Raw genomic sequence first — 17,295 nt, 5'->3', positions numbered from 1 at the left:
GAGTCCGCCACGAGAGGCGACCAATGGGAAGGTCCCGGATCAGCGGCCGCCAGGAGTCCGGGGGCGGGGCGTGCAGGTCCGACCCCGCCTCCCGCTCCCCGCCCCTCGCGCGCAGCCCGCTGCGGCCATCTTTACTCAGGGCACAGAGGGTCTCTGCGGCCGTAGCGGCCGGGGCTGCGGTAGCCACTTTAGATTTGGGCAAGGACTTTAGATTCGGGCTCTGTTCTGTTTCCGCCGTCCCGCTTCCTGCCGAGGCTGGCCCAGGCAGCCGCGCTTCGAAGGACGCCGCCGGGAGCTGCGGAGGTCAGTGCGCGCTGCCGCGACCGGGGCCTTCAGGCGGGCGCGCGGCGAGACCAGGGAGGAGGCGGGCGAGGGCGCGACCCGAGCTGGCGCTGGCGCTGGATTCCTGAGGCCTCACCGCGCATGTCCACGCGTCACAGCCCTGTGCTCCTTACCTGGGGCTGCGCCCCTCACTTGGGGCCGGGCTCCTCACCTGGGGCTGGACCTGTCACCTGGGGGCCAGACCTGTCACCCGGGGGCTGGACCTCTCACCCGGGGGCCGGACCTCTCATCCGGGGGCCCGACCTCTCACCTGGGGCTGGACCTCTCACCTGGGGCTGGACCTCTCACCTGGGGCCGGGCTCCTCACCTGGGGCTGGACCTCCCACCTGGGGCTGGACCTCCCACCTGGGGCTGGACCTCCCACCTGGGGCTGGACCTCTCACCTGGGGCTGGACCTGTCACCTGGGGGCCAGATCTCTCACCCCGGGGCTGGACCTCTCACCCGGGGGCCGGACCTCTCATCCGGGGGCCCGACCTCTCACCTGGGGCCGGGCTCCTCACCTGGGGCTGGACCTCTCACCTGGGGCTGGACCTCTCACCTAGGGCCGGGCTTCTCACCTGGGGCTGGACCTCCCACCTGGGGCTGGACCTCCCACCTGGGGCTGGACCTCTCACCTGGGGCTGGACCTGTCACCTAGGGGCCAGATCTCTCACCCCGGGGCTGGACCTCTCACCCGGGGGCCGGACCTCTCATCCGGGGGCCCGACCTCTCACCTGGGGCCGGGCTCCTCACCTGGGGCTGGACCTCTCACCTGGGGCTGGACCTCTCACCTAGGGCCGGGCTTCTCACCTGGGGCTGGACCTCCCACCTGGGGGATGGGTTTTTCACCTGGGGGCTGGACTTTCCAGCTGGGGCTGGGGTCCACTTAGGGTCTCTGGGGGCTGGGGATCTGCATTTCTACAGGCGCTTGAGGTGATGAACACTCGCTCATGTTCAGGAACCCCTGGTTTAAATTAGGGGAAATAAAACGTGCAGCGTCTGGATTTCAGAGAACTCCTGCCTGTGGAAGGAAGGACTGCACATTAAAAAAAAAAAAAAAAAAGTAACATCTGATTTGACCAGTTTCTTTTCTGTTTTTTTGAGACGGAGTCTCACTTTGTCGCCCAGGCTGGAGTGCAGTGGCGCGATCTCAGCTCACTGCAAGCTCTGCCTTCCAGGTTCCTGTGATTCTGCTGCCTCAGCCTCCTAAGTTGGGATTACAGGCACCCACCACCAGGTCCGGCTAATTTTTGTATTTTTAGTAGAGACGGGGTTTCACCATGTTGGCCAGGCTGGTCTCGAACTCCTGACCTCAAGCGATCTGCCTGCCTCAGCCTCCCAAAGTGCTAGGGTTACAGGCGTGAGCCACCATGCTTAGCCTGATTTGATCAATTTCGGTAGAGGCCTTAAAATCTGGATTGATGGGGACACGAGGGTCTTTGCAGGTCATTCCCTAATCTGAGATGCCATTGTTCTGTAAACCACCATTTTAAAGTGTCATGGCCTGGGCCCGTTTTAACCTGTGGGTGCTCCCGAGGCACCCGTCACTTAGATTAGCCACAGCTGCTGACCAGCTGCCCAGCAGAGTGGGCTAGTGCAGGACAGTGTCCATTCACCCTCGCCTGGTGGGGGGTTCGTCGTGGTTTTCGTGCTTGCTGGTGTCGACTTGGTCTTCCTGTGCTCCTGGCAGAGATTCCAGACTCACCCTTGGTCTTCTCATGCCTTCGAAAGTGAGCTGTGCTGGTCATCAGCAGAAGGCACACCTTGTTGGGTCCGAGGAGGTGCTGGGGGCCCACCAGGAGTGTCAGAGTCAGCACGTAATGTTTTCACCCCACAGCTGAACTCTTCCTTGCTGGGGAAATCCCCTGGGTGGAGAGGTGTGGAGTGGGGTTGGGGGGGACTGCCAAGCAGCACTTGTTGTGTGCACCTCCCACATCTTGGCACGTAGATGCTCCCCGTTCTGTTTTATTTTTTATTTTTGTAGAAATGGGGTCTCATGATGTAGCCCAAGTTGGTCTTGAACTCCGGGCCTCAAGCAGTACCCCCCATGTCAGCTTCCTGAGTAGCTGGGATTATTTTTGTGGTGATAGGGTCTGGCTCTGTAGCCCAGGTTGGTCTTGAACTCCTGAGTAGCTGGAATTACAGGCGTGAGCCAACACATCTGGCTTGCTTCCTATTTCTTTTTTTTTGAGACGGAGTCTGGCTCTGTTGTCCAGGCTGGAGTACAGTGGTGCGATCTTGGCTTGCTGCAACCTCTGCCTCCTGAGTTCAAGCAATTCTCCTGCCTCTGCCTTCCAAGTAGTTGGGATTACAGGCGCACACCACCATGCCCAGCTAATTTTTGTATTTTTAGTAGAGATGGGGTTTCACCATGCTGGCTAGGCTGGTCTTGAATTCCTGACCTTGTGATCCACCCACCTCAGCCTCCCAAAGTGCTGGGATTACAGGCATGAGCCACCACGCCCGGCCGTTGGAACATATTTTAATTTAATTTAATTAATTAATTTATTTATTTTTGAGATGGAGTCTTGCTGTGTTGCCCAGGCAGGAGTGCAGTGGCGCGATCTCGGCTCAATGCAAGCTCCACCTCCTGGGTTCACGCCATTCTCCTGCCTCAGCCTCCCAAGTAACTGGGACTACTCGCCACCACTCCAGCTAATTTTTTTGTATTTTTAGTAGAGACGGGGTTTTACCATGTTGGCCAAGCTGGTCTCGATCTCTTGACCTTGTGATCCACCCACCTCAGCCTCCCAAAGTGCTGGGATTACAGGAATGAGCCACCACTCCCGGCTGCTGGAACATATTTTTAATAAGCACGTGAGCTGGTGTGATGAGATCCCCGTGTAGGAGTTTTTACCGATTTCTTCTTCGGCAGCCTTGTTGAGTGCCTACTGTGCGGCAGGCTTTGCTGATTCAGCAGTGAGTCCACCAAGCAAGCCCTGCCCGCAGGATGAGTCCAGCAGGGGAGGTGGCAGTGAGGCAGCCTTCAGGCCACAGCGGCTGGCCTCTGTCCTTGGTGCTGAGGCTGCGCTGGTGGGAAAAATCATCCAGCATCAAAAACCCCCCACCGTCAAAAAGCTTGTGTCTTAGCAAGTGGGAGACAGCTGAGTGGGCCCTCCCTCAGTTAGTGATTCCTAACCTAGTCCTTCGATCTTTCTCTTTGTTTGATACCAAGTTTATTTTTTTAAAATTTTTAATTATTTATTTATTTATTTCTGAGACGGAGTCACGCTCTGTGGCCCAGACTGGATTTCAGTGGTGTGATCTCGGCTCACTGCGGCCTCTGCCTCCTGGGCTCAAGCGATTCTCCTGCCTTAGCCTCCCGAGTAGCTGGGATTATAGGCGTGCACTACCATGCCCAGCTAATTTTTGTATTTTTAGTAGAGACAGGGTTTCACCATGTTGGCCAGGATGGTCTTGATCTGCTGACCTCGTGATCCACCCACCTCAGCCTCCCGAAGAGCTGGGATTACGGGAATGAGCCACTGCGCCCGGCCGCAGGTTTTTATATTTGGCAAAGGAGAGAACTGCATACCATTTCAGTCGTAAAATTATTAAAGCTTTCTTTTTTCTTTCTCTCCACCCCCTGCCCACCATATCAAATAGGGTTCCCCTTCCTTCTAATCTACAGATTTTCCTTTGGTTGCCATCTTTGTATACTTCTTAACTCTCCGTTTGATCAAAAGATAGTTTTGGCTGGGCATGGTGGCCCACGCCTGTAATCCCAATACTTCAGGAGGCCAAGGTAGGAAGATAGCTTGAGGCCAGGAATTCCATACCAGCCTGGGCTACAAAGCAAGACCCTGTCTTTACAAAAAATAAGAAAACTTAGCTGAGTGTGGTGACCCACACCTGTAGCTGCGGCTACTCAGGAGGCTCAGGCAAAAGGATCCCAGGAGTTTGAGGCTGCAGTGAGCCATGATCACGCCACTGCACTCCAGCTTGGGTGACAGAGTAAGATGCTGTCTCTTAAAAAAAATTTTTAAAGTAGTTTAATAAATGGTAAGCCCTGGGGTTCTCTCTCCCTTTGCTTCTGGCCCTTCTGGTTTGGATTGAATAAAATCAAACCTGTTTTAAAAGAAGCCAGAAACGTGAAGAGTTTGCCCCCTCCCCTCCCTTGGTCTCTCACGTGTAGCAGCTGGACATGTTGCTGGCCTCTCAGGAAGCTCCGTGCCACGGGCCCCTGAGGTTGTCCTGTTAGTGTTTGGGGGACCCATTGCCAGTCTTCCCAGGCTCACATGCAGGCTCATGGCCAGTGTGGTGCCACCTTTGGGAAAGCCGGCCATGGCTTCTCCCAGCCCCCAGGGTGGGGTTCGGCGCAGGCGTCCACAGCCCCATCCCACCATTCCTGGGAGCGGGGGCTTTGCTGGCCACTCGAGCCCTGTGTCCCGGCAGCTGTACTACGTTCAGTTTCTTGCCCTCCCGGGGCCCCTGTCCGCCACTCTCCAGCTTGGTGCCTCCCACCCAGCTAACCGGCACCCCTCAGCCTCCCATTCTGTCTTCTTCAGCCGGTTCCCTCGGGGCCAAGCCTGGGTTTTGCTGACTCTCCTGCCGGATTTAGACTGGGGGGCAGGGGCCATTTACCACCCTCCATTGCCCTCGTGGCCCAGGCCTGGTCAGACTCAGGGTTCTGCGACTGAGATCCTTCTGCCCAGAAAAACATTCACAGAGCTGGAAGTGTCAGATCACTGTTTACAGTATGAAAGCTTCTCAAGTGTGATTTTTTCTCCAAACTTTCCATCTTGATGCGTTTTCAGATTTGTAGTAGTGCGACTAAGACAGTAGTTCAGAGAATTCCTGCTAACCCTTTACCCGGATCTCCCAAACGTGAGCGCAAGCGTGACTTTCGAACCTCAGGACTCTGTTTCCACTTTTCCAGCATGCGTGGAGTGGCAGTGCTAACGGCTGGTGTCTCGCACCGTTGGCCTGTGAAGGTACGTGAAGCTGAAAGCCTGGAATGGCTGGAAAGGGGTCATCAGGCAGGCGGCCCCTGCTGCTGGGGCTGCTGATGGCCGTAGCCACTGTCCACCTGGTCATCTGTCCCTACACCAAAGTGGAGGAGAGCTTCAACCTGCAGGCCACACATGACCTGCTCTACCACTGGCAAGACCTGGAGCAGGTGAGGGGCCCCTGCTGTCTTTGGGGAAAACCTCATGTTACCAGCTGGCAGGGCCCCGGTGCACTGACCTGCCCTTCTCCTCGCAGTACGACCATCTTGAGTTCCCCGGAGTCGTCCCCAGGACGTTCCTCGGGCCAGTGGTGATCGCAGTGTTCTCCAGCCCCGCGGTTTACGTGCTTTCGCTGTTAGAAATGTCCAAGTTTTACTCTCAGCTAATAGGTAAGGGGGTCTTCAACAAAGGAGGAGGGAGTGAGGGACTGTGGTGTCATCGGGTGACCTCAGCGAGGCCGCGGTCCCTCCTGCCCAGGAACTCTGTCTGTTACAGTCTTGCCTGCCCTCGATCACCGTGGCATGGCGGCTCAGAGCAGGCGCTCAGGTCAGGCCTGGGACATCTGAGTCAGCCCCTCTGTGCCTCCACACTCTTGACTATGAAATTAGGGGTGACGGCAGGTACAAGAGAAATGCCGACTGCCTGTGAGGCAGCTCTCGCCACCTGAGCCTGCTGCTCCCGCCTCACCTGGCAAGCCCCCATGGGGTCAACAGCCTTTATTCCTGCAGAAGCAGCACCATTTGCCTTGGGGAATGTTACAAACAGAAACCTCACATTCCCAGAAGCCGCCACTGCAGGGCCTGTGTGCAAATCCTGGGTCTTTCTCTGTGCCCACATGAGGACTTTAAAAAAAAAAATTAGAACGTTTTGTACATATTGTTCTGAAAACCGATTTTTTTTTTCGTTTTTGAGACAGGGCCTTGCTGTGTCACCTAGGCTGAAGTGCAGTGGTGCAATCATAGCTCACTACAGCTTTGAACTCCTGGGCTCAAGTGATTGTCCCACCTCAGCCTCCCACAGTGCTGGGATTACAGGCATGAGCCACCACGCCCAGTCACACAACCTGAGTTTTTGAAGTCAGCAATCACCACTTTTTCATTTCAGTACACTTTTATTGCTTTTAATACCCAGACATGCTTCCAGCGAGTCAGTCCAGCTTGCGTGGAGAGCTTTAAGAAGTAGCACGTTCCTGGGGAAGGAGCAGTTCTGCTTCTTGAAGGGGCAGATTGGGAACGGAAACCCACCATGGCACGGGGACAGCTGGACAAGCCGTGCATGTCCTGTGGAGGCATCAGGAAGCCCCAGATGGGGAGGAGTTGGGGGGCCACGAGCCAGGGAAAGGAAGTCCACAGGCAATTCCGGGGCTGAGTCCACATTCCCTTGGAAGCTTCTGCTTATTCCAGGGGTGGCAGCAAGAGGTTGGGAGGTTGGGCAGAGCTGGGTGGACTCCAGCTGGACAGAACCTTGGAGGGCTGCAGCTTCAGCTGGTGAACGGGAGCCCACCCTGTGTCCTTCCCGATCCCACTAAGGTGACCTGGAATTGCTAGTGCCCCCCCAGCCCCTGCCACAGGCCAAAATCCTTCCTCTCTGGATGAAGAGCACGTCATCCTGGGGCCGAGGGTGATCCCGGGGCCAGGCTGATCCCGGGGCCGAGGCTGATCCCGGGGCCGAGGCTGATCCCGGGGCCGAGGGTGATCCCGGGGCCGAGGCTGATCCTGCGGCCGAGGCTGATCCCGGGGCCGAGGGTGATCCCGCGGCCGAGGCTGATCCCGGGGCCGAGGGTGATCCCGCGGCCGAGGCTGATCCCGGGGCCAGGCTCATCCCGGGGCCGAGGCTGATCCCGGGGCCGAGGGTGATCCCGGGGCCGAGGCTGATCCCGGGGCCGAGGCTGATCCCACGGCCGAGGCTGATCCCGTGGCCGAGGCTGATCCTGGGGCCGAGGCTACCCTTGTTGGGCACGGGGTTGAGATTGTTGGGCATTTGGGAAGATGGAAAACCAAGAGAAGAGACGCAGGGGATGGACCTGGTGGGGAAAAGGGGAAGCGGGGCTTTGCCGGGGTCTGTGAATTGTTTAAAAGCCCAGGGGAAATTCCAGCACCAAAAATACAGCAGCTGGAGCCAGAGCCACTCGTGAGTATCAGTGAAAAATGTCCTATTAAGACATTCAGGCTGGGCATGGTGGCTCACGCCTGTAATCCCAGCACTCTGGGAGGCCGAGGCGGGGGGATCACCTGAGGTCAGGAGTTTGAGACCATCGTGGCCAACATGGGAAACCTCGTCTCTACTAAAAATACAAAAATTAGCCGGGCGTGTTGGCATGCGCCTATAATCCCAGCTACTCCGGAGGCTGAGGTAGGAGAATTGCTTGAACCCGGAAGGCAGAGGTTGCAGTGAGCCGAGATTATGCCACTGCACTCCAGCCTGAGCAACAGAGGGAAACTCTGTCCTTAAAAAGAAAAAAAAAAAGACATTTGCAGTCCGAATCCAGCAATCAGTGAAAAGAAAATGCCTGATATGCACATGGGGTATTCTGGGAACAGCAGGTCCAGCCCTCAGACATCTGTGGCCCCCTTGGCAGTGCCTGAGTATCTCTGCCCATTGGCCCCCACAGCTGCCTGGACCCAGTTGCTTCTCACATGGCTTTGAAGTTCCTCTGACCTTCTGGAAAGGTAGCAAGAGCCACCCAGAAGTTCATTTTTCTTCCTGTTTTCAGTCTCTCTTGCCAGCGGCTGACAGGCCGGTCCACGGTGAGGATGTGTGGTCGGCTGGGTACTGTCCTGGGCACACCTGCCCCCTCACCACCTCCTCATCAGACCACCAGCCCAGAGGTGGCTCCTGCTGTCAAATGGGGAGAGGGGTCCTGACCCCCTTCCTGCCTGGGAGCCTGTGTTCCTGCCACGTCCCACCTCCTCATGGCTGCTGGTTAGAGCAAGGTCTGAGCCCGGCCTTTGCAAACATTGCCCCTGGAGATGCCACAGCCCGGTGGGGTCTCTGGTTTAGTGTAGGGCTCAGCTCATGGCACCCCCAAGTTGTGTGTCCTCCCTCATGCTTCAGAGAGCAGCCCCCGCAAGGGTCCTCAGTTCCCGACAGGAGCGCAGGGCGCCTGGGGCCAGTCGTCTGTTTTCAACATGGAGACGATGCCCTCAAGGCTGCTTTGCCTGATGTAGCCGTCAGCTGGCATTGCAGCAGCATAGAAAAATCCATATAGAAAGATCTGTGTAGAAGGACCCACATAGGGGGCCCCACTGGATACTCCTCTGCTGCAGGCTCATTGTGCTGTCACTGTCTTTGTTTAGTTAGAGGAGTGCTTGGACTCGGCGTGATTTTTGGACTCTGGACGTTACAAAAGGAAGTGAGACGGCACTTCGGGGCCATGGTGGCCACCATGTTCTGCTGGGTGACGGCCATGCAGTTCCACCTGATGTTCTACTGCACGCGGACACTGCCCAATGTGCTGGCCCTGCCTGTAGGTACGTAGCTGCCGGCCGGGCCTGCACACCCGCGGTGCCCGGCAGGGGCTCCCCGAGTCGGGCTGTGCAGCTGGTGGCAGTGCCTCCCCTGTAATGGCCATTCCCCACTGGGTTCCTCAGGATGGTCTGTGACCTGAAACCAGGCTCTTTGTTTTCCATGCTGGGTTGGGACACACTTCCTGGCCAACAGCATAGGTGCGGGGGGCGGCTCTGAGCAGTTTGTTTTCTGGGATATTTGTGTGGCTTTTATAATAGGAAAAGGAATCACCCTTCACTTCCCCGGGTGTTTTCTGGGCCGGGTGGGCCCTGTGTCTTGACGAGCACCCTCCCGCACTGTCTTGCAGTCCTGCTGGCCCTCACGGCCTGGCTGCGGCACGAGTGGGCCCGCTTCATCTGGCTGTCAGCCTTCGCCATCATCGTGTTCAGGGCGGAGCTGTGCCTGTTCCTGGGCCTCCTGCTGCTGCTGGCCTTGGGCAACCGAAAGGTTTCTGTAGTCAGAACGCTTCACCACGCCATCCCAGCAGGGATCCTCTGTTTAGGTAAGTCAGTCGCTGTGGGATGCTTCTAACTGGATTTTGTTTTGCCTTGTTTTACAAAGGTCAAGAGAAATTTGGGAGGTTTTCATCCCCATGAAATAAAATGACCCTAACTTTAGCAGTGTTAAAAACATTTCGATCCTAAGCCCCCTGCCCGGGGATCTCCAGGGGGACCCACGGTGCGCCTTAGGAGCTCCTGTTCACTGGTCTGTCCCTTGTCCTTGGGCTGGGGGAGGCCACAAGAGTGGAGGGCGGCTTGTCCCTGCGCCAGGCGGTGGTTCTGGGCAGTGGTGTCCTCGACACAGTTGGTGTCTTTTTTCTTTTTTTGTTTTAGAGATAGTCTTGCTCTGTCACCCAGGATGGAGTGCAGTGGCGTGATCATGGCCCACTGCAACCTTGAACTCCTAGGCTCCAGCAATCTTCCCACCCAGCCCAACCTCTTTTATATGAAAGCAGCTTGTAGTTTCTGTAGTGATGGGGGCTGCATTGTGGCGGGATGTTTACTGATGGCTGTGTTTGCGACTAAGAAACTCTATTTTATTTTGTTAGGACTGACGGTTGCTGTGGACTCTTATTTTTGGCGGCAGCTCACTTGGCCGGAAGGAAAGGTGCTTTGGTACAACACCGTCCTGAACAAAAGCTCCAACTGGGGGGTATCCTTCAGTGTCCGTGCAGTAGGGCGATGGGTGGGACCCCCAGCCACATCTCCTGGGCCTCCGTGGGCAGTGGAAGCAGCTGCTTCTCCCTTCTGTGCAGTGTGGCTGCAGGGTCAGGATGGAGCCCCTCCCTCCCACTTGCTCCTGGGAAATGCTGGCCATGGGAGGTGAGGTCCTGGCTGCCGTCTCTCAGCCTGGAAACAGCCCTGCCCCAGATTACCCCAGCCTCTCCTCTGCTCCTCGGACAATCTGCTTTTTTTTTTTTTTTTTTTTTTGAGACTGAGTCTCGCTCTGTCGCCCAGGCTGGAGTACAGTGGTGTGATCTCGGCTCACTGCAACCTCCACCTCCCTGGTTCAAGCAATTCTCCTGCCTCAGCCTAATGAGTAGCTGGGACTATAGGCGCACGCCACCACGCCTGGCTAATTTTTGTATTTTTAGTAGAGATGGGGTTTTACCATGTTGGTCAGGCTGATCTTGAACTCTTGAACTCAGGTGATCCACCTGCCTCGGCCTCCCAAAGTGCTGGGATTACAGGTGTGAGCCACCACGCCCGGCCCGGACAATCTGCATTTAAAAAGCGCCTTCTTAGGAATTATGTCAAACGTACACGCATAGATGGAACAGCATAACGAATCCCAACATGTGTGTCACCCGTGACCGTCTGTTTTTTGTTTTTTGGTTTTTTTTTTTTTTTTTTTTGAGACAGAGTCTCACTCTGTCGCCAGCTTGGAGTACAGTGGTATGATCTCGGCTCACTGCAACCTCCAACTCCCTGGTTCAAGTGATTCTCCTGCCTCAGCCTCCTGAGTAGCTGGGATTACAGGCACATGCCACCATGCCCAGCTAATTTTTGTATTTGTAGTAGAGACAGGGTTTCACCATGTTGGCCAGGATGGTCTCGATCTCTTTACCTCGTGATCTACCCACCTTGGCCTCCCAAAGTGCTGGGATTACAGACATGAGCCACTGCGCCCAGCCGACCATCTGTTTTTAACAGTGAAGAAAAGGGTACAGAGACCGAACGTTCCGTGGCCCTTGCTGCCTTGGTCCTGCCTGGAGGGGGCCCGACGCCCAAGTGGTATGGTGCACCCGAGCTGTGGCCTGGGCTCTTTTAGGAGGGGCCTGAGGCCTGAGTGGTGTCTGTGCACACGAGCCATGGTCCAGGCTGCATCTCTCAGCACAACTGTCTTCAAGCGTCTTCTCCGCCTTGACCCTGCCACCCAGCCCACGGGCTCATGCGTGGACAGGTGTGTGGCCTCCTTAACCCAGCCCGCAGACCTCCCCGCTGCTGTGGTACTTCTACTCAGCCCTGCCCCGCGGCCTGGGCTGCAGCCTGCTCTTCATCCCCCTGGGCTTGGTAGACAGAAGGACGCACGCACTGACGGTGCTGGCGCTGGGCTTCGTGGCACTCTACTCCCTCCTGCCACACAAGGAGCTACGCTTCATCATCTATGCCTTCCCCATGCTCAACATCACGGCTGCCAGAGGCTGCTCCTACCTGTGAGTGCTCTTTTTGTGACATGCATTTTTATAGTTTCATTGGAAACAGGTTCACTGATTTACTGTTGGCGGGATGTATGTGTGTGTTTAATTTTTGAAACAGGGTCTTGCTCTGTCGCCCAGGCTGGAGTGGGGCTTACTGCACCCCTCAACTCCTAGGGGGTTAAGCCATCCTCCTGCCTCCTCCTCTGAAAGTGCTGGGATTGCAGGTGTGAGCCACCAGGGCTATTTTTTAAGATAAACACAGGGTGTGTTGAACTAGGCGCTTATGTCAAAAGAGGGTGACCCCAGTCCTCTCTCCTCCCTGAGGGCTGCATGGGATGGGACCGGCCTGGCGTTGTGCTGACAGAGGGCTTTGCTCAGGTGGTCTCTGTCTTGGGTTAATTTGGTGACTGGTCCACATATGGTGATGCACCAGCGGTCCCAGTCTCTGTCATGGGAGAGGGACACTCACATAGGTAGCAGCGGCAGAGGGCAGGGGCAGCCAGGCCTGGGAGGCTCTGAGGGCGACAGGTCAGGTAGAGGAAGGGCGTTCGTGGCCATCCTGACAGGGCCTCGGGCTTGAGGGCGTTTGTCAAGGCGGGTCATCTGGCTGGAAGAGGGGGATGGTGAGGGAGGTGCCTATGGCTGGGTGCAGAGGGCCCAGCGTGGCCCAGGCTCAAGGTCCTGTGGAGGGCAGGGGGCTTCCTGCGGGGAGGGACTGCAGGCAGCAGGTGATGGAGGTGGAGCTGGGGGCCTGGCAGGGCCTGGGGAGGGCACTGCCTGGGCTGAGGGTGGGGTGGTCTGAGCGCGGCTGCCACTCAGTGTCACAAGCCTCAGGGAGCCAGGAGAGTCCATCACTGCCGGGCCCTCTGGGTGCTGGGGAAGGACCCGAGGCTCAGGCCCAGGAGAGTCCATCACTGCTGGCCCTGTGGGTGCTGGGGAAGGACCCGGGGCTGAGGCTGGCCAGCTCTGTGCCCGTTCAGAGTTTGCTGCCTTGATGGGAACAGGAGGCCAACTCAGGCCATGCTGGGCATTGAGGGGCAGCAGGGCTGCAGGCCAGGAGGGCCGTGGCCTGGGGCATTGAGAGGTGCCCACTCTGGCTGGAGAGGAAGCCCCACAATGCGGTCCCTGATCTCAGGCAGCGGTCAGGTGCTTTCCGGTGACACTTGTTACAGGGGAGGGGACGGTGCCCCCCAGCTCCGACTGCCCCGCACTGCCCTCGGGCCTGGGAGCTCCTCTGGCTGCCGTGACTGTTCCTCGCTGGGGGTTCCTCCGGCTGCCGTGGCCATGCCTGGGTTGGGGGCTCCTGGGAGCTCTGCCTCTGCTTTTCTGTGCCTTTGTCTCCCTCTCGTCTCAGGGGTCGGCTCAGGGCTGGAGGAGGAGCAGACCCCAACCGGAGTCATGGAAAAGAGGGTAAAGACGGGGAGAGCGGCACGGATGGATTGTATTCGGTGACAGGCTTTTCCAGCAGGGAAGAAGATCCAGTGGGAACTGGACCCAGCTCTGTGTCTTTGAGGCCTGGTGTGCTGGGCATGAGGGGCTGCTCCATGCAAGGGCCCCCGCTGTGCCAGTCAGCCTTATCCGGAGGAGGACAAACTTGGGGAGTCCAAATGAGGGGGTGCAGGGTAGAGCAAGGCCCCCTCCGAAGTCAGGTCCTCAGCCTGGCCACCGTGGGAGCAAGAGCAGGCCGTCTCCCGTGGTGTCAGGGCCCAGAGCCTTGAGACAGTCCTGGGGGTGGAAGGTTTCTGATTGCGAGCTTTGCGCAGTGACTGCCCACTCCAGGTTTGGGCGGGAACAAAGGGCGAACGCCCTGGCAGTGCTGAGCTCTTTGGGGCAGACACTTAGGAGGTTGCGGTCATCCTAGGTGGGGCCTCGAGCTCAGAAACCGCACCAGAGATTGTTCAAGGGTGCACTAGTCTGCTCTCGCACTGATGTAAAGAAACACCTGAGACTGGATAATTTATAAAGAGGAGGCTTCATTGGCTCGCGGTTCCGCAGGCTGTACGGGAAGCGTGGTACTGGTGTCTGCTCAGCTTCCAGGCTGGCCTGGGAAAACTTTCCATTATGGCGGAAGGCGAGGGAAGCGGGCACGCTTTCATGTGGCCAAAGCAGGACGAAGAGGGACGGGGGAGGCGTCACCCATTTTCAAACAAGCAGACCTCTCGAGAACTCACTCGGTATGAGAACAGCATGGAGGGGATGGCGCTAATCCATTCCTGAGGGCTCCACCTCCATGACCCAGTCACCTCCCACCAGGCCCCGCCTCCAGCATTGGGGATCACAGTTGGACATGAGATTTGGTGGGGACGCAGATCCAAACCATAGCAAAGGGCAGGGCCTGTGGAGAAGAGGGCTCCAAGGAGCCTGGTGGGTTTGGAAGAGAGTGAGTCTTGATCGGGGGTTCAGGGCGTTTAGACCAGGGTTGGCAAGCTTTTCCGTTAAGGACCAGCTAATAAAGAGCCTCATCTTCGTGGGCCACACTGTCTCTGGCAGCTGCTAACTCTGCCGTAGGATCCTGAGATTGGCATAGTTGATCGTGAGAGAACCGGCGGCACCCTGTCCCACTCAGACCTGCTGGGAGTGGGCTTGGCTGCGCGGGTGACACTCTGACCTACACAGTCACTTGGGATTGTTTGAAAATATATTTTTAGGCTGGGCGCAGTGGCTCATGCCTGTAACCTCAGCACTTTGGGAGGCTGAGGCGGGCAGATCACGAGGTCAGGAGTTCAAGACTAGCCTGGCCAACATAGTGAAAGCCTGTCTCTACTAAAAATACAAAAATTAGATGGGCGCGGTGGCGTGCACCTGTAGTCCCAGCTACTTGGGAGGCTGAGGCAGGAGAATCACTTGAACCCAGGAGGCGGAGGTTGCAGTGAGCCGAGATCATGCCGCTGCACTCCAGCCTGGGTGACACAGCGAGACTCTGTCTCAAAAATATATATATATATTTTAAAATCTCATCTAAATTTTAAATTGGCATCTTGGGTAGAATTTCACAGACAATTCTTGAGGCAGTATCTTAACCACTTTCACGGGTTACTGACTCTGTTTATTTGGTGGTGAACTCTTTGTTATGACTTGGTGAAGTTGAACAGCAGGTTATGCTCCTAGTATGTTTTGTAGGTAGATTAATTTTATTGTCACCACGTTCTGCCTATGATGTGTAACCATTCTTTTTTCAGGCTGAATAACTATAAAAAGTCTTGGCTGTACAAAGCGGGGTCTCTGCTTGTGATCGGACACCTCGTGGTGAATGCCGCCTACTCGGCCACGGCCCTGTATGTGTCCCATTTCAACTACCCAGGTGGCGTCGCAATGCAGAGGCTGCACCAGCTGGTGCCCCCCCAGACAGGTGGGTGCTCGGGGCACTGCCTGGGTACTGCTGTGGCTCCGACTGCAGGGCTGGGCTCTGATGGCAGGCCTGGTTTTCCTAGACGTCCTTCTGCACATTGACGTGGCAGCCGCCCAGACAGGTGTGTCTCGGTTTCTCCAAGTCAACAGCGCCTGGAGGTAGGATCCACACACAGCACGGCCCTCCCAGAGGCCATGTGAGGGCCCCTTGGGGGCGGGGGACAGGGTGATGTGGGGGCCCTGGGCAGGACCACCAGCTCTCATCCCACAGGTACGACAAGAGGGAGGATGTGCAGCCGGGGACAGGCATGCTGGCATACACACACATCCTCATGGAGGCGGCCCCTGGGCTCCTGGCCCTCTACAGGGACACACACCGGGTCCTGGCCAGCGTCGTGGGGACCACAGGTGTGAGTCTGAACCTGACCCAACTGCCCCCCTTCAACGTCCACCTGCAGACAAAGCTGGTGCTTCTGGAGAGGCTCCCCCGGCTGTCCTGAGGGGGACCAGGCAGCCCTCAGCAGCCACAGGCCTTCCAGGAGCTGTTATCGCTACCAGTTTCTGGCACAATTCCAGCACAATTATGACAATTCAGAGAAGCAAGTCAAAGGACTGGGCACCTGCCTCTGACAGACACCAGACCAGGTCCAGGGCCTCCTCCACAGCCTCAGCTGGGGCTCTCAGCACCAAAGAACGAGGGGCCCAGGTCTTGTTGGCACCCCGGGAGCCACTGCCCAGGGTGATGGTGGCCAGCTCAGGGCTTCCTGCGGGTGACTGTCGCCCAGACCAGGTGCCATTCATGACTAATCAGGAGCAGCGGGCTCACCCAGGCACCTGTCTGCCAGGAGGCCACGTGTGTCCTGCCCACCCAGGGGGAGCTGTATTTTGGCAGCACCCCACGCTTGCTGCCCGAGGGCCTCTTGGGGCACCTAAGACAGCACCCCCTCTCAGGGGAGACCATGGTGGCCCCGGCCGCACCCCCCCACCCTGGTGCCACCACTGCAACTTTTGTATTCACAGGCATCCCATCTCCATCACAGATAAAATTTTAGGAGATAAACACATTCAAAAAGGAATGAGATAAAAAGAATAAGACAATAAATGTTGATTGGAACCTCTCAAGATTACAGAAAATAATGAGAATGAAATTTTAAAAATGTTTCCTATGTGATAGCTTATCACAGGTGACTATTCCAGGTGTTATGGTAAAGGGACAGCTTGGTGCTGTCAGCCTCACTGACCATGCATTTATAAAGCACCAGAGTGCGTGTGACACTGCTGGGCACTGGAGACGGGACCAGGTGCTGCTGCACACGTATGCACACGCCATGCACACATGCACACACACCACACATGCATGCATACAGTGCACACATGCACACACCATGCATACACGCCACACACAGTGCACACGTGCACACACCATGCATACACACCACAGTGCACACATGCACACACCATGCATACACACCACACACAGTGCACACGTGCACACACCATGCATACACACCAGTGCACACGTGCACACACCATGCATACACACCACACACAGTGCACACGTGCACACACCATGCATACACGCCACACAGTGCACACGTGCACACCATGCATACACACCACAGTGCACACGTGCACACCATGCATACACACCACACACAGTGCACACGTGCACACACCATGCACACACCAGTGCACACGTGCACACACCATGCATACACACCACACACAGTGCACACGTGCACACACCATGCATACACACCACACAGTGCACACGTGCACACACCATGCATACACCACACAGTGCACACGTGCACACACCATGCATACACACACAATGCACACGTGCACACACCATGCATACACACCACACAGTGCACACGTGCACACACCATGCATACACCACGCATGCACAATGCATGTGCACACCATGCATACACACCACACATGCATCCACACACAATGCACAGATGCACACACCATGCATACACACCATGCATGCAGAATCACACGTGCACACACCATACATACCCACCACGCATGCACACACACAATGCACAGGTGCACACACCATGCATACACACCACACAATGCAATCATGCACACGTGCACACACCATGCATACACACCACACAATGCAATCATGTACACGTGCACACACCATGCATACATACCACACATGCACACACGTGTGCATAAAGACATGATTTCTTCCTGTGCTCTTTGAGAGCTTGTGGCTGTTGCCCAGGTGCCCTGGAGCTGCCTCTCCACCTGATGCCTCCTGGTTTTCCCATTGCATCTGGCAAACATCTGTGCAGACACTTCCTGACTCCCACAGAGGCCAGATGGTGAGGGCTGGAGAGCAGGCTTCCTGGCCCCAGCATCCACAGACATGGGCTCCCTCCCCGATCCATCCACCTGTGTGTCTCAGGTATTCACTGGTTATCCACGCTCATTTGTTCTCTTTTATCGCTGGCCACATGTGGATTGCCTCCCGACTTCAGTGGTCTGTGAGTCACTCCTGTCTTTAA

General features: G+C 56.6%; 1 protein-coding gene across 2 annotated transcripts in view; it reads left to right on the top strand.

The window, feature by feature from the left end:
- The first annotated feature begins 44 nt into the window (after positions 1-44).
- ALG12 (ALG12 alpha-1,6-mannosyltransferase) overlaps positions 45-17,295 on the top strand; it is a 30,777-nt gene continuing 13,526 nt past the window's right edge. Inside the window, exons 1-10 of one of the 2 annotated variants that reach the window (XM_034948861.3) lie at positions 45-303; positions 5,202-5,441; positions 5,528-5,660; positions 8,568-8,741; positions 9,086-9,280; positions 9,827-9,930; positions 11,211-11,434; positions 14,599-14,768; positions 14,851-14,926; positions 15,039-15,889. In XM_034948861.3, coding sequence (XP_034804752.1) covers positions 5,280-5,441; positions 5,528-5,660; positions 8,568-8,741; positions 9,086-9,280; positions 9,827-9,930; positions 11,211-11,434; positions 14,599-14,768; positions 14,851-14,926; positions 15,039-15,267 — 1,467 coding nt within the window. In that variant the 5' untranslated portion in view covers positions 45-303; positions 5,202-5,279 and the 3' untranslated portion in view covers positions 15,268-15,889. Of the gene's footprint in view, positions 304-5,201; positions 5,442-5,527; positions 5,661-8,567; positions 8,742-9,085; positions 9,281-9,826; positions 9,931-11,210; positions 11,435-14,598; positions 14,769-14,850; positions 14,927-15,038; positions 15,890-17,295 lie in introns of those variants that run through there. The other variant, XM_034948862.3, reaches the window with a different exon arrangement.

Source organism: Pan paniscus, chromosome 23 (assembly GCF_029289425.2).
Source record: "Pan paniscus chromosome 23, NHGRI_mPanPan1-v2.0_pri, whole genome shotgun sequence".
Classification (NCBI taxonomy): Eukaryota; Metazoa; Chordata; class Mammalia; order Primates; family Hominidae; genus Pan; species Pan paniscus.
This window is presented reverse-complemented; position numbering and strand designations above follow the sequence as displayed.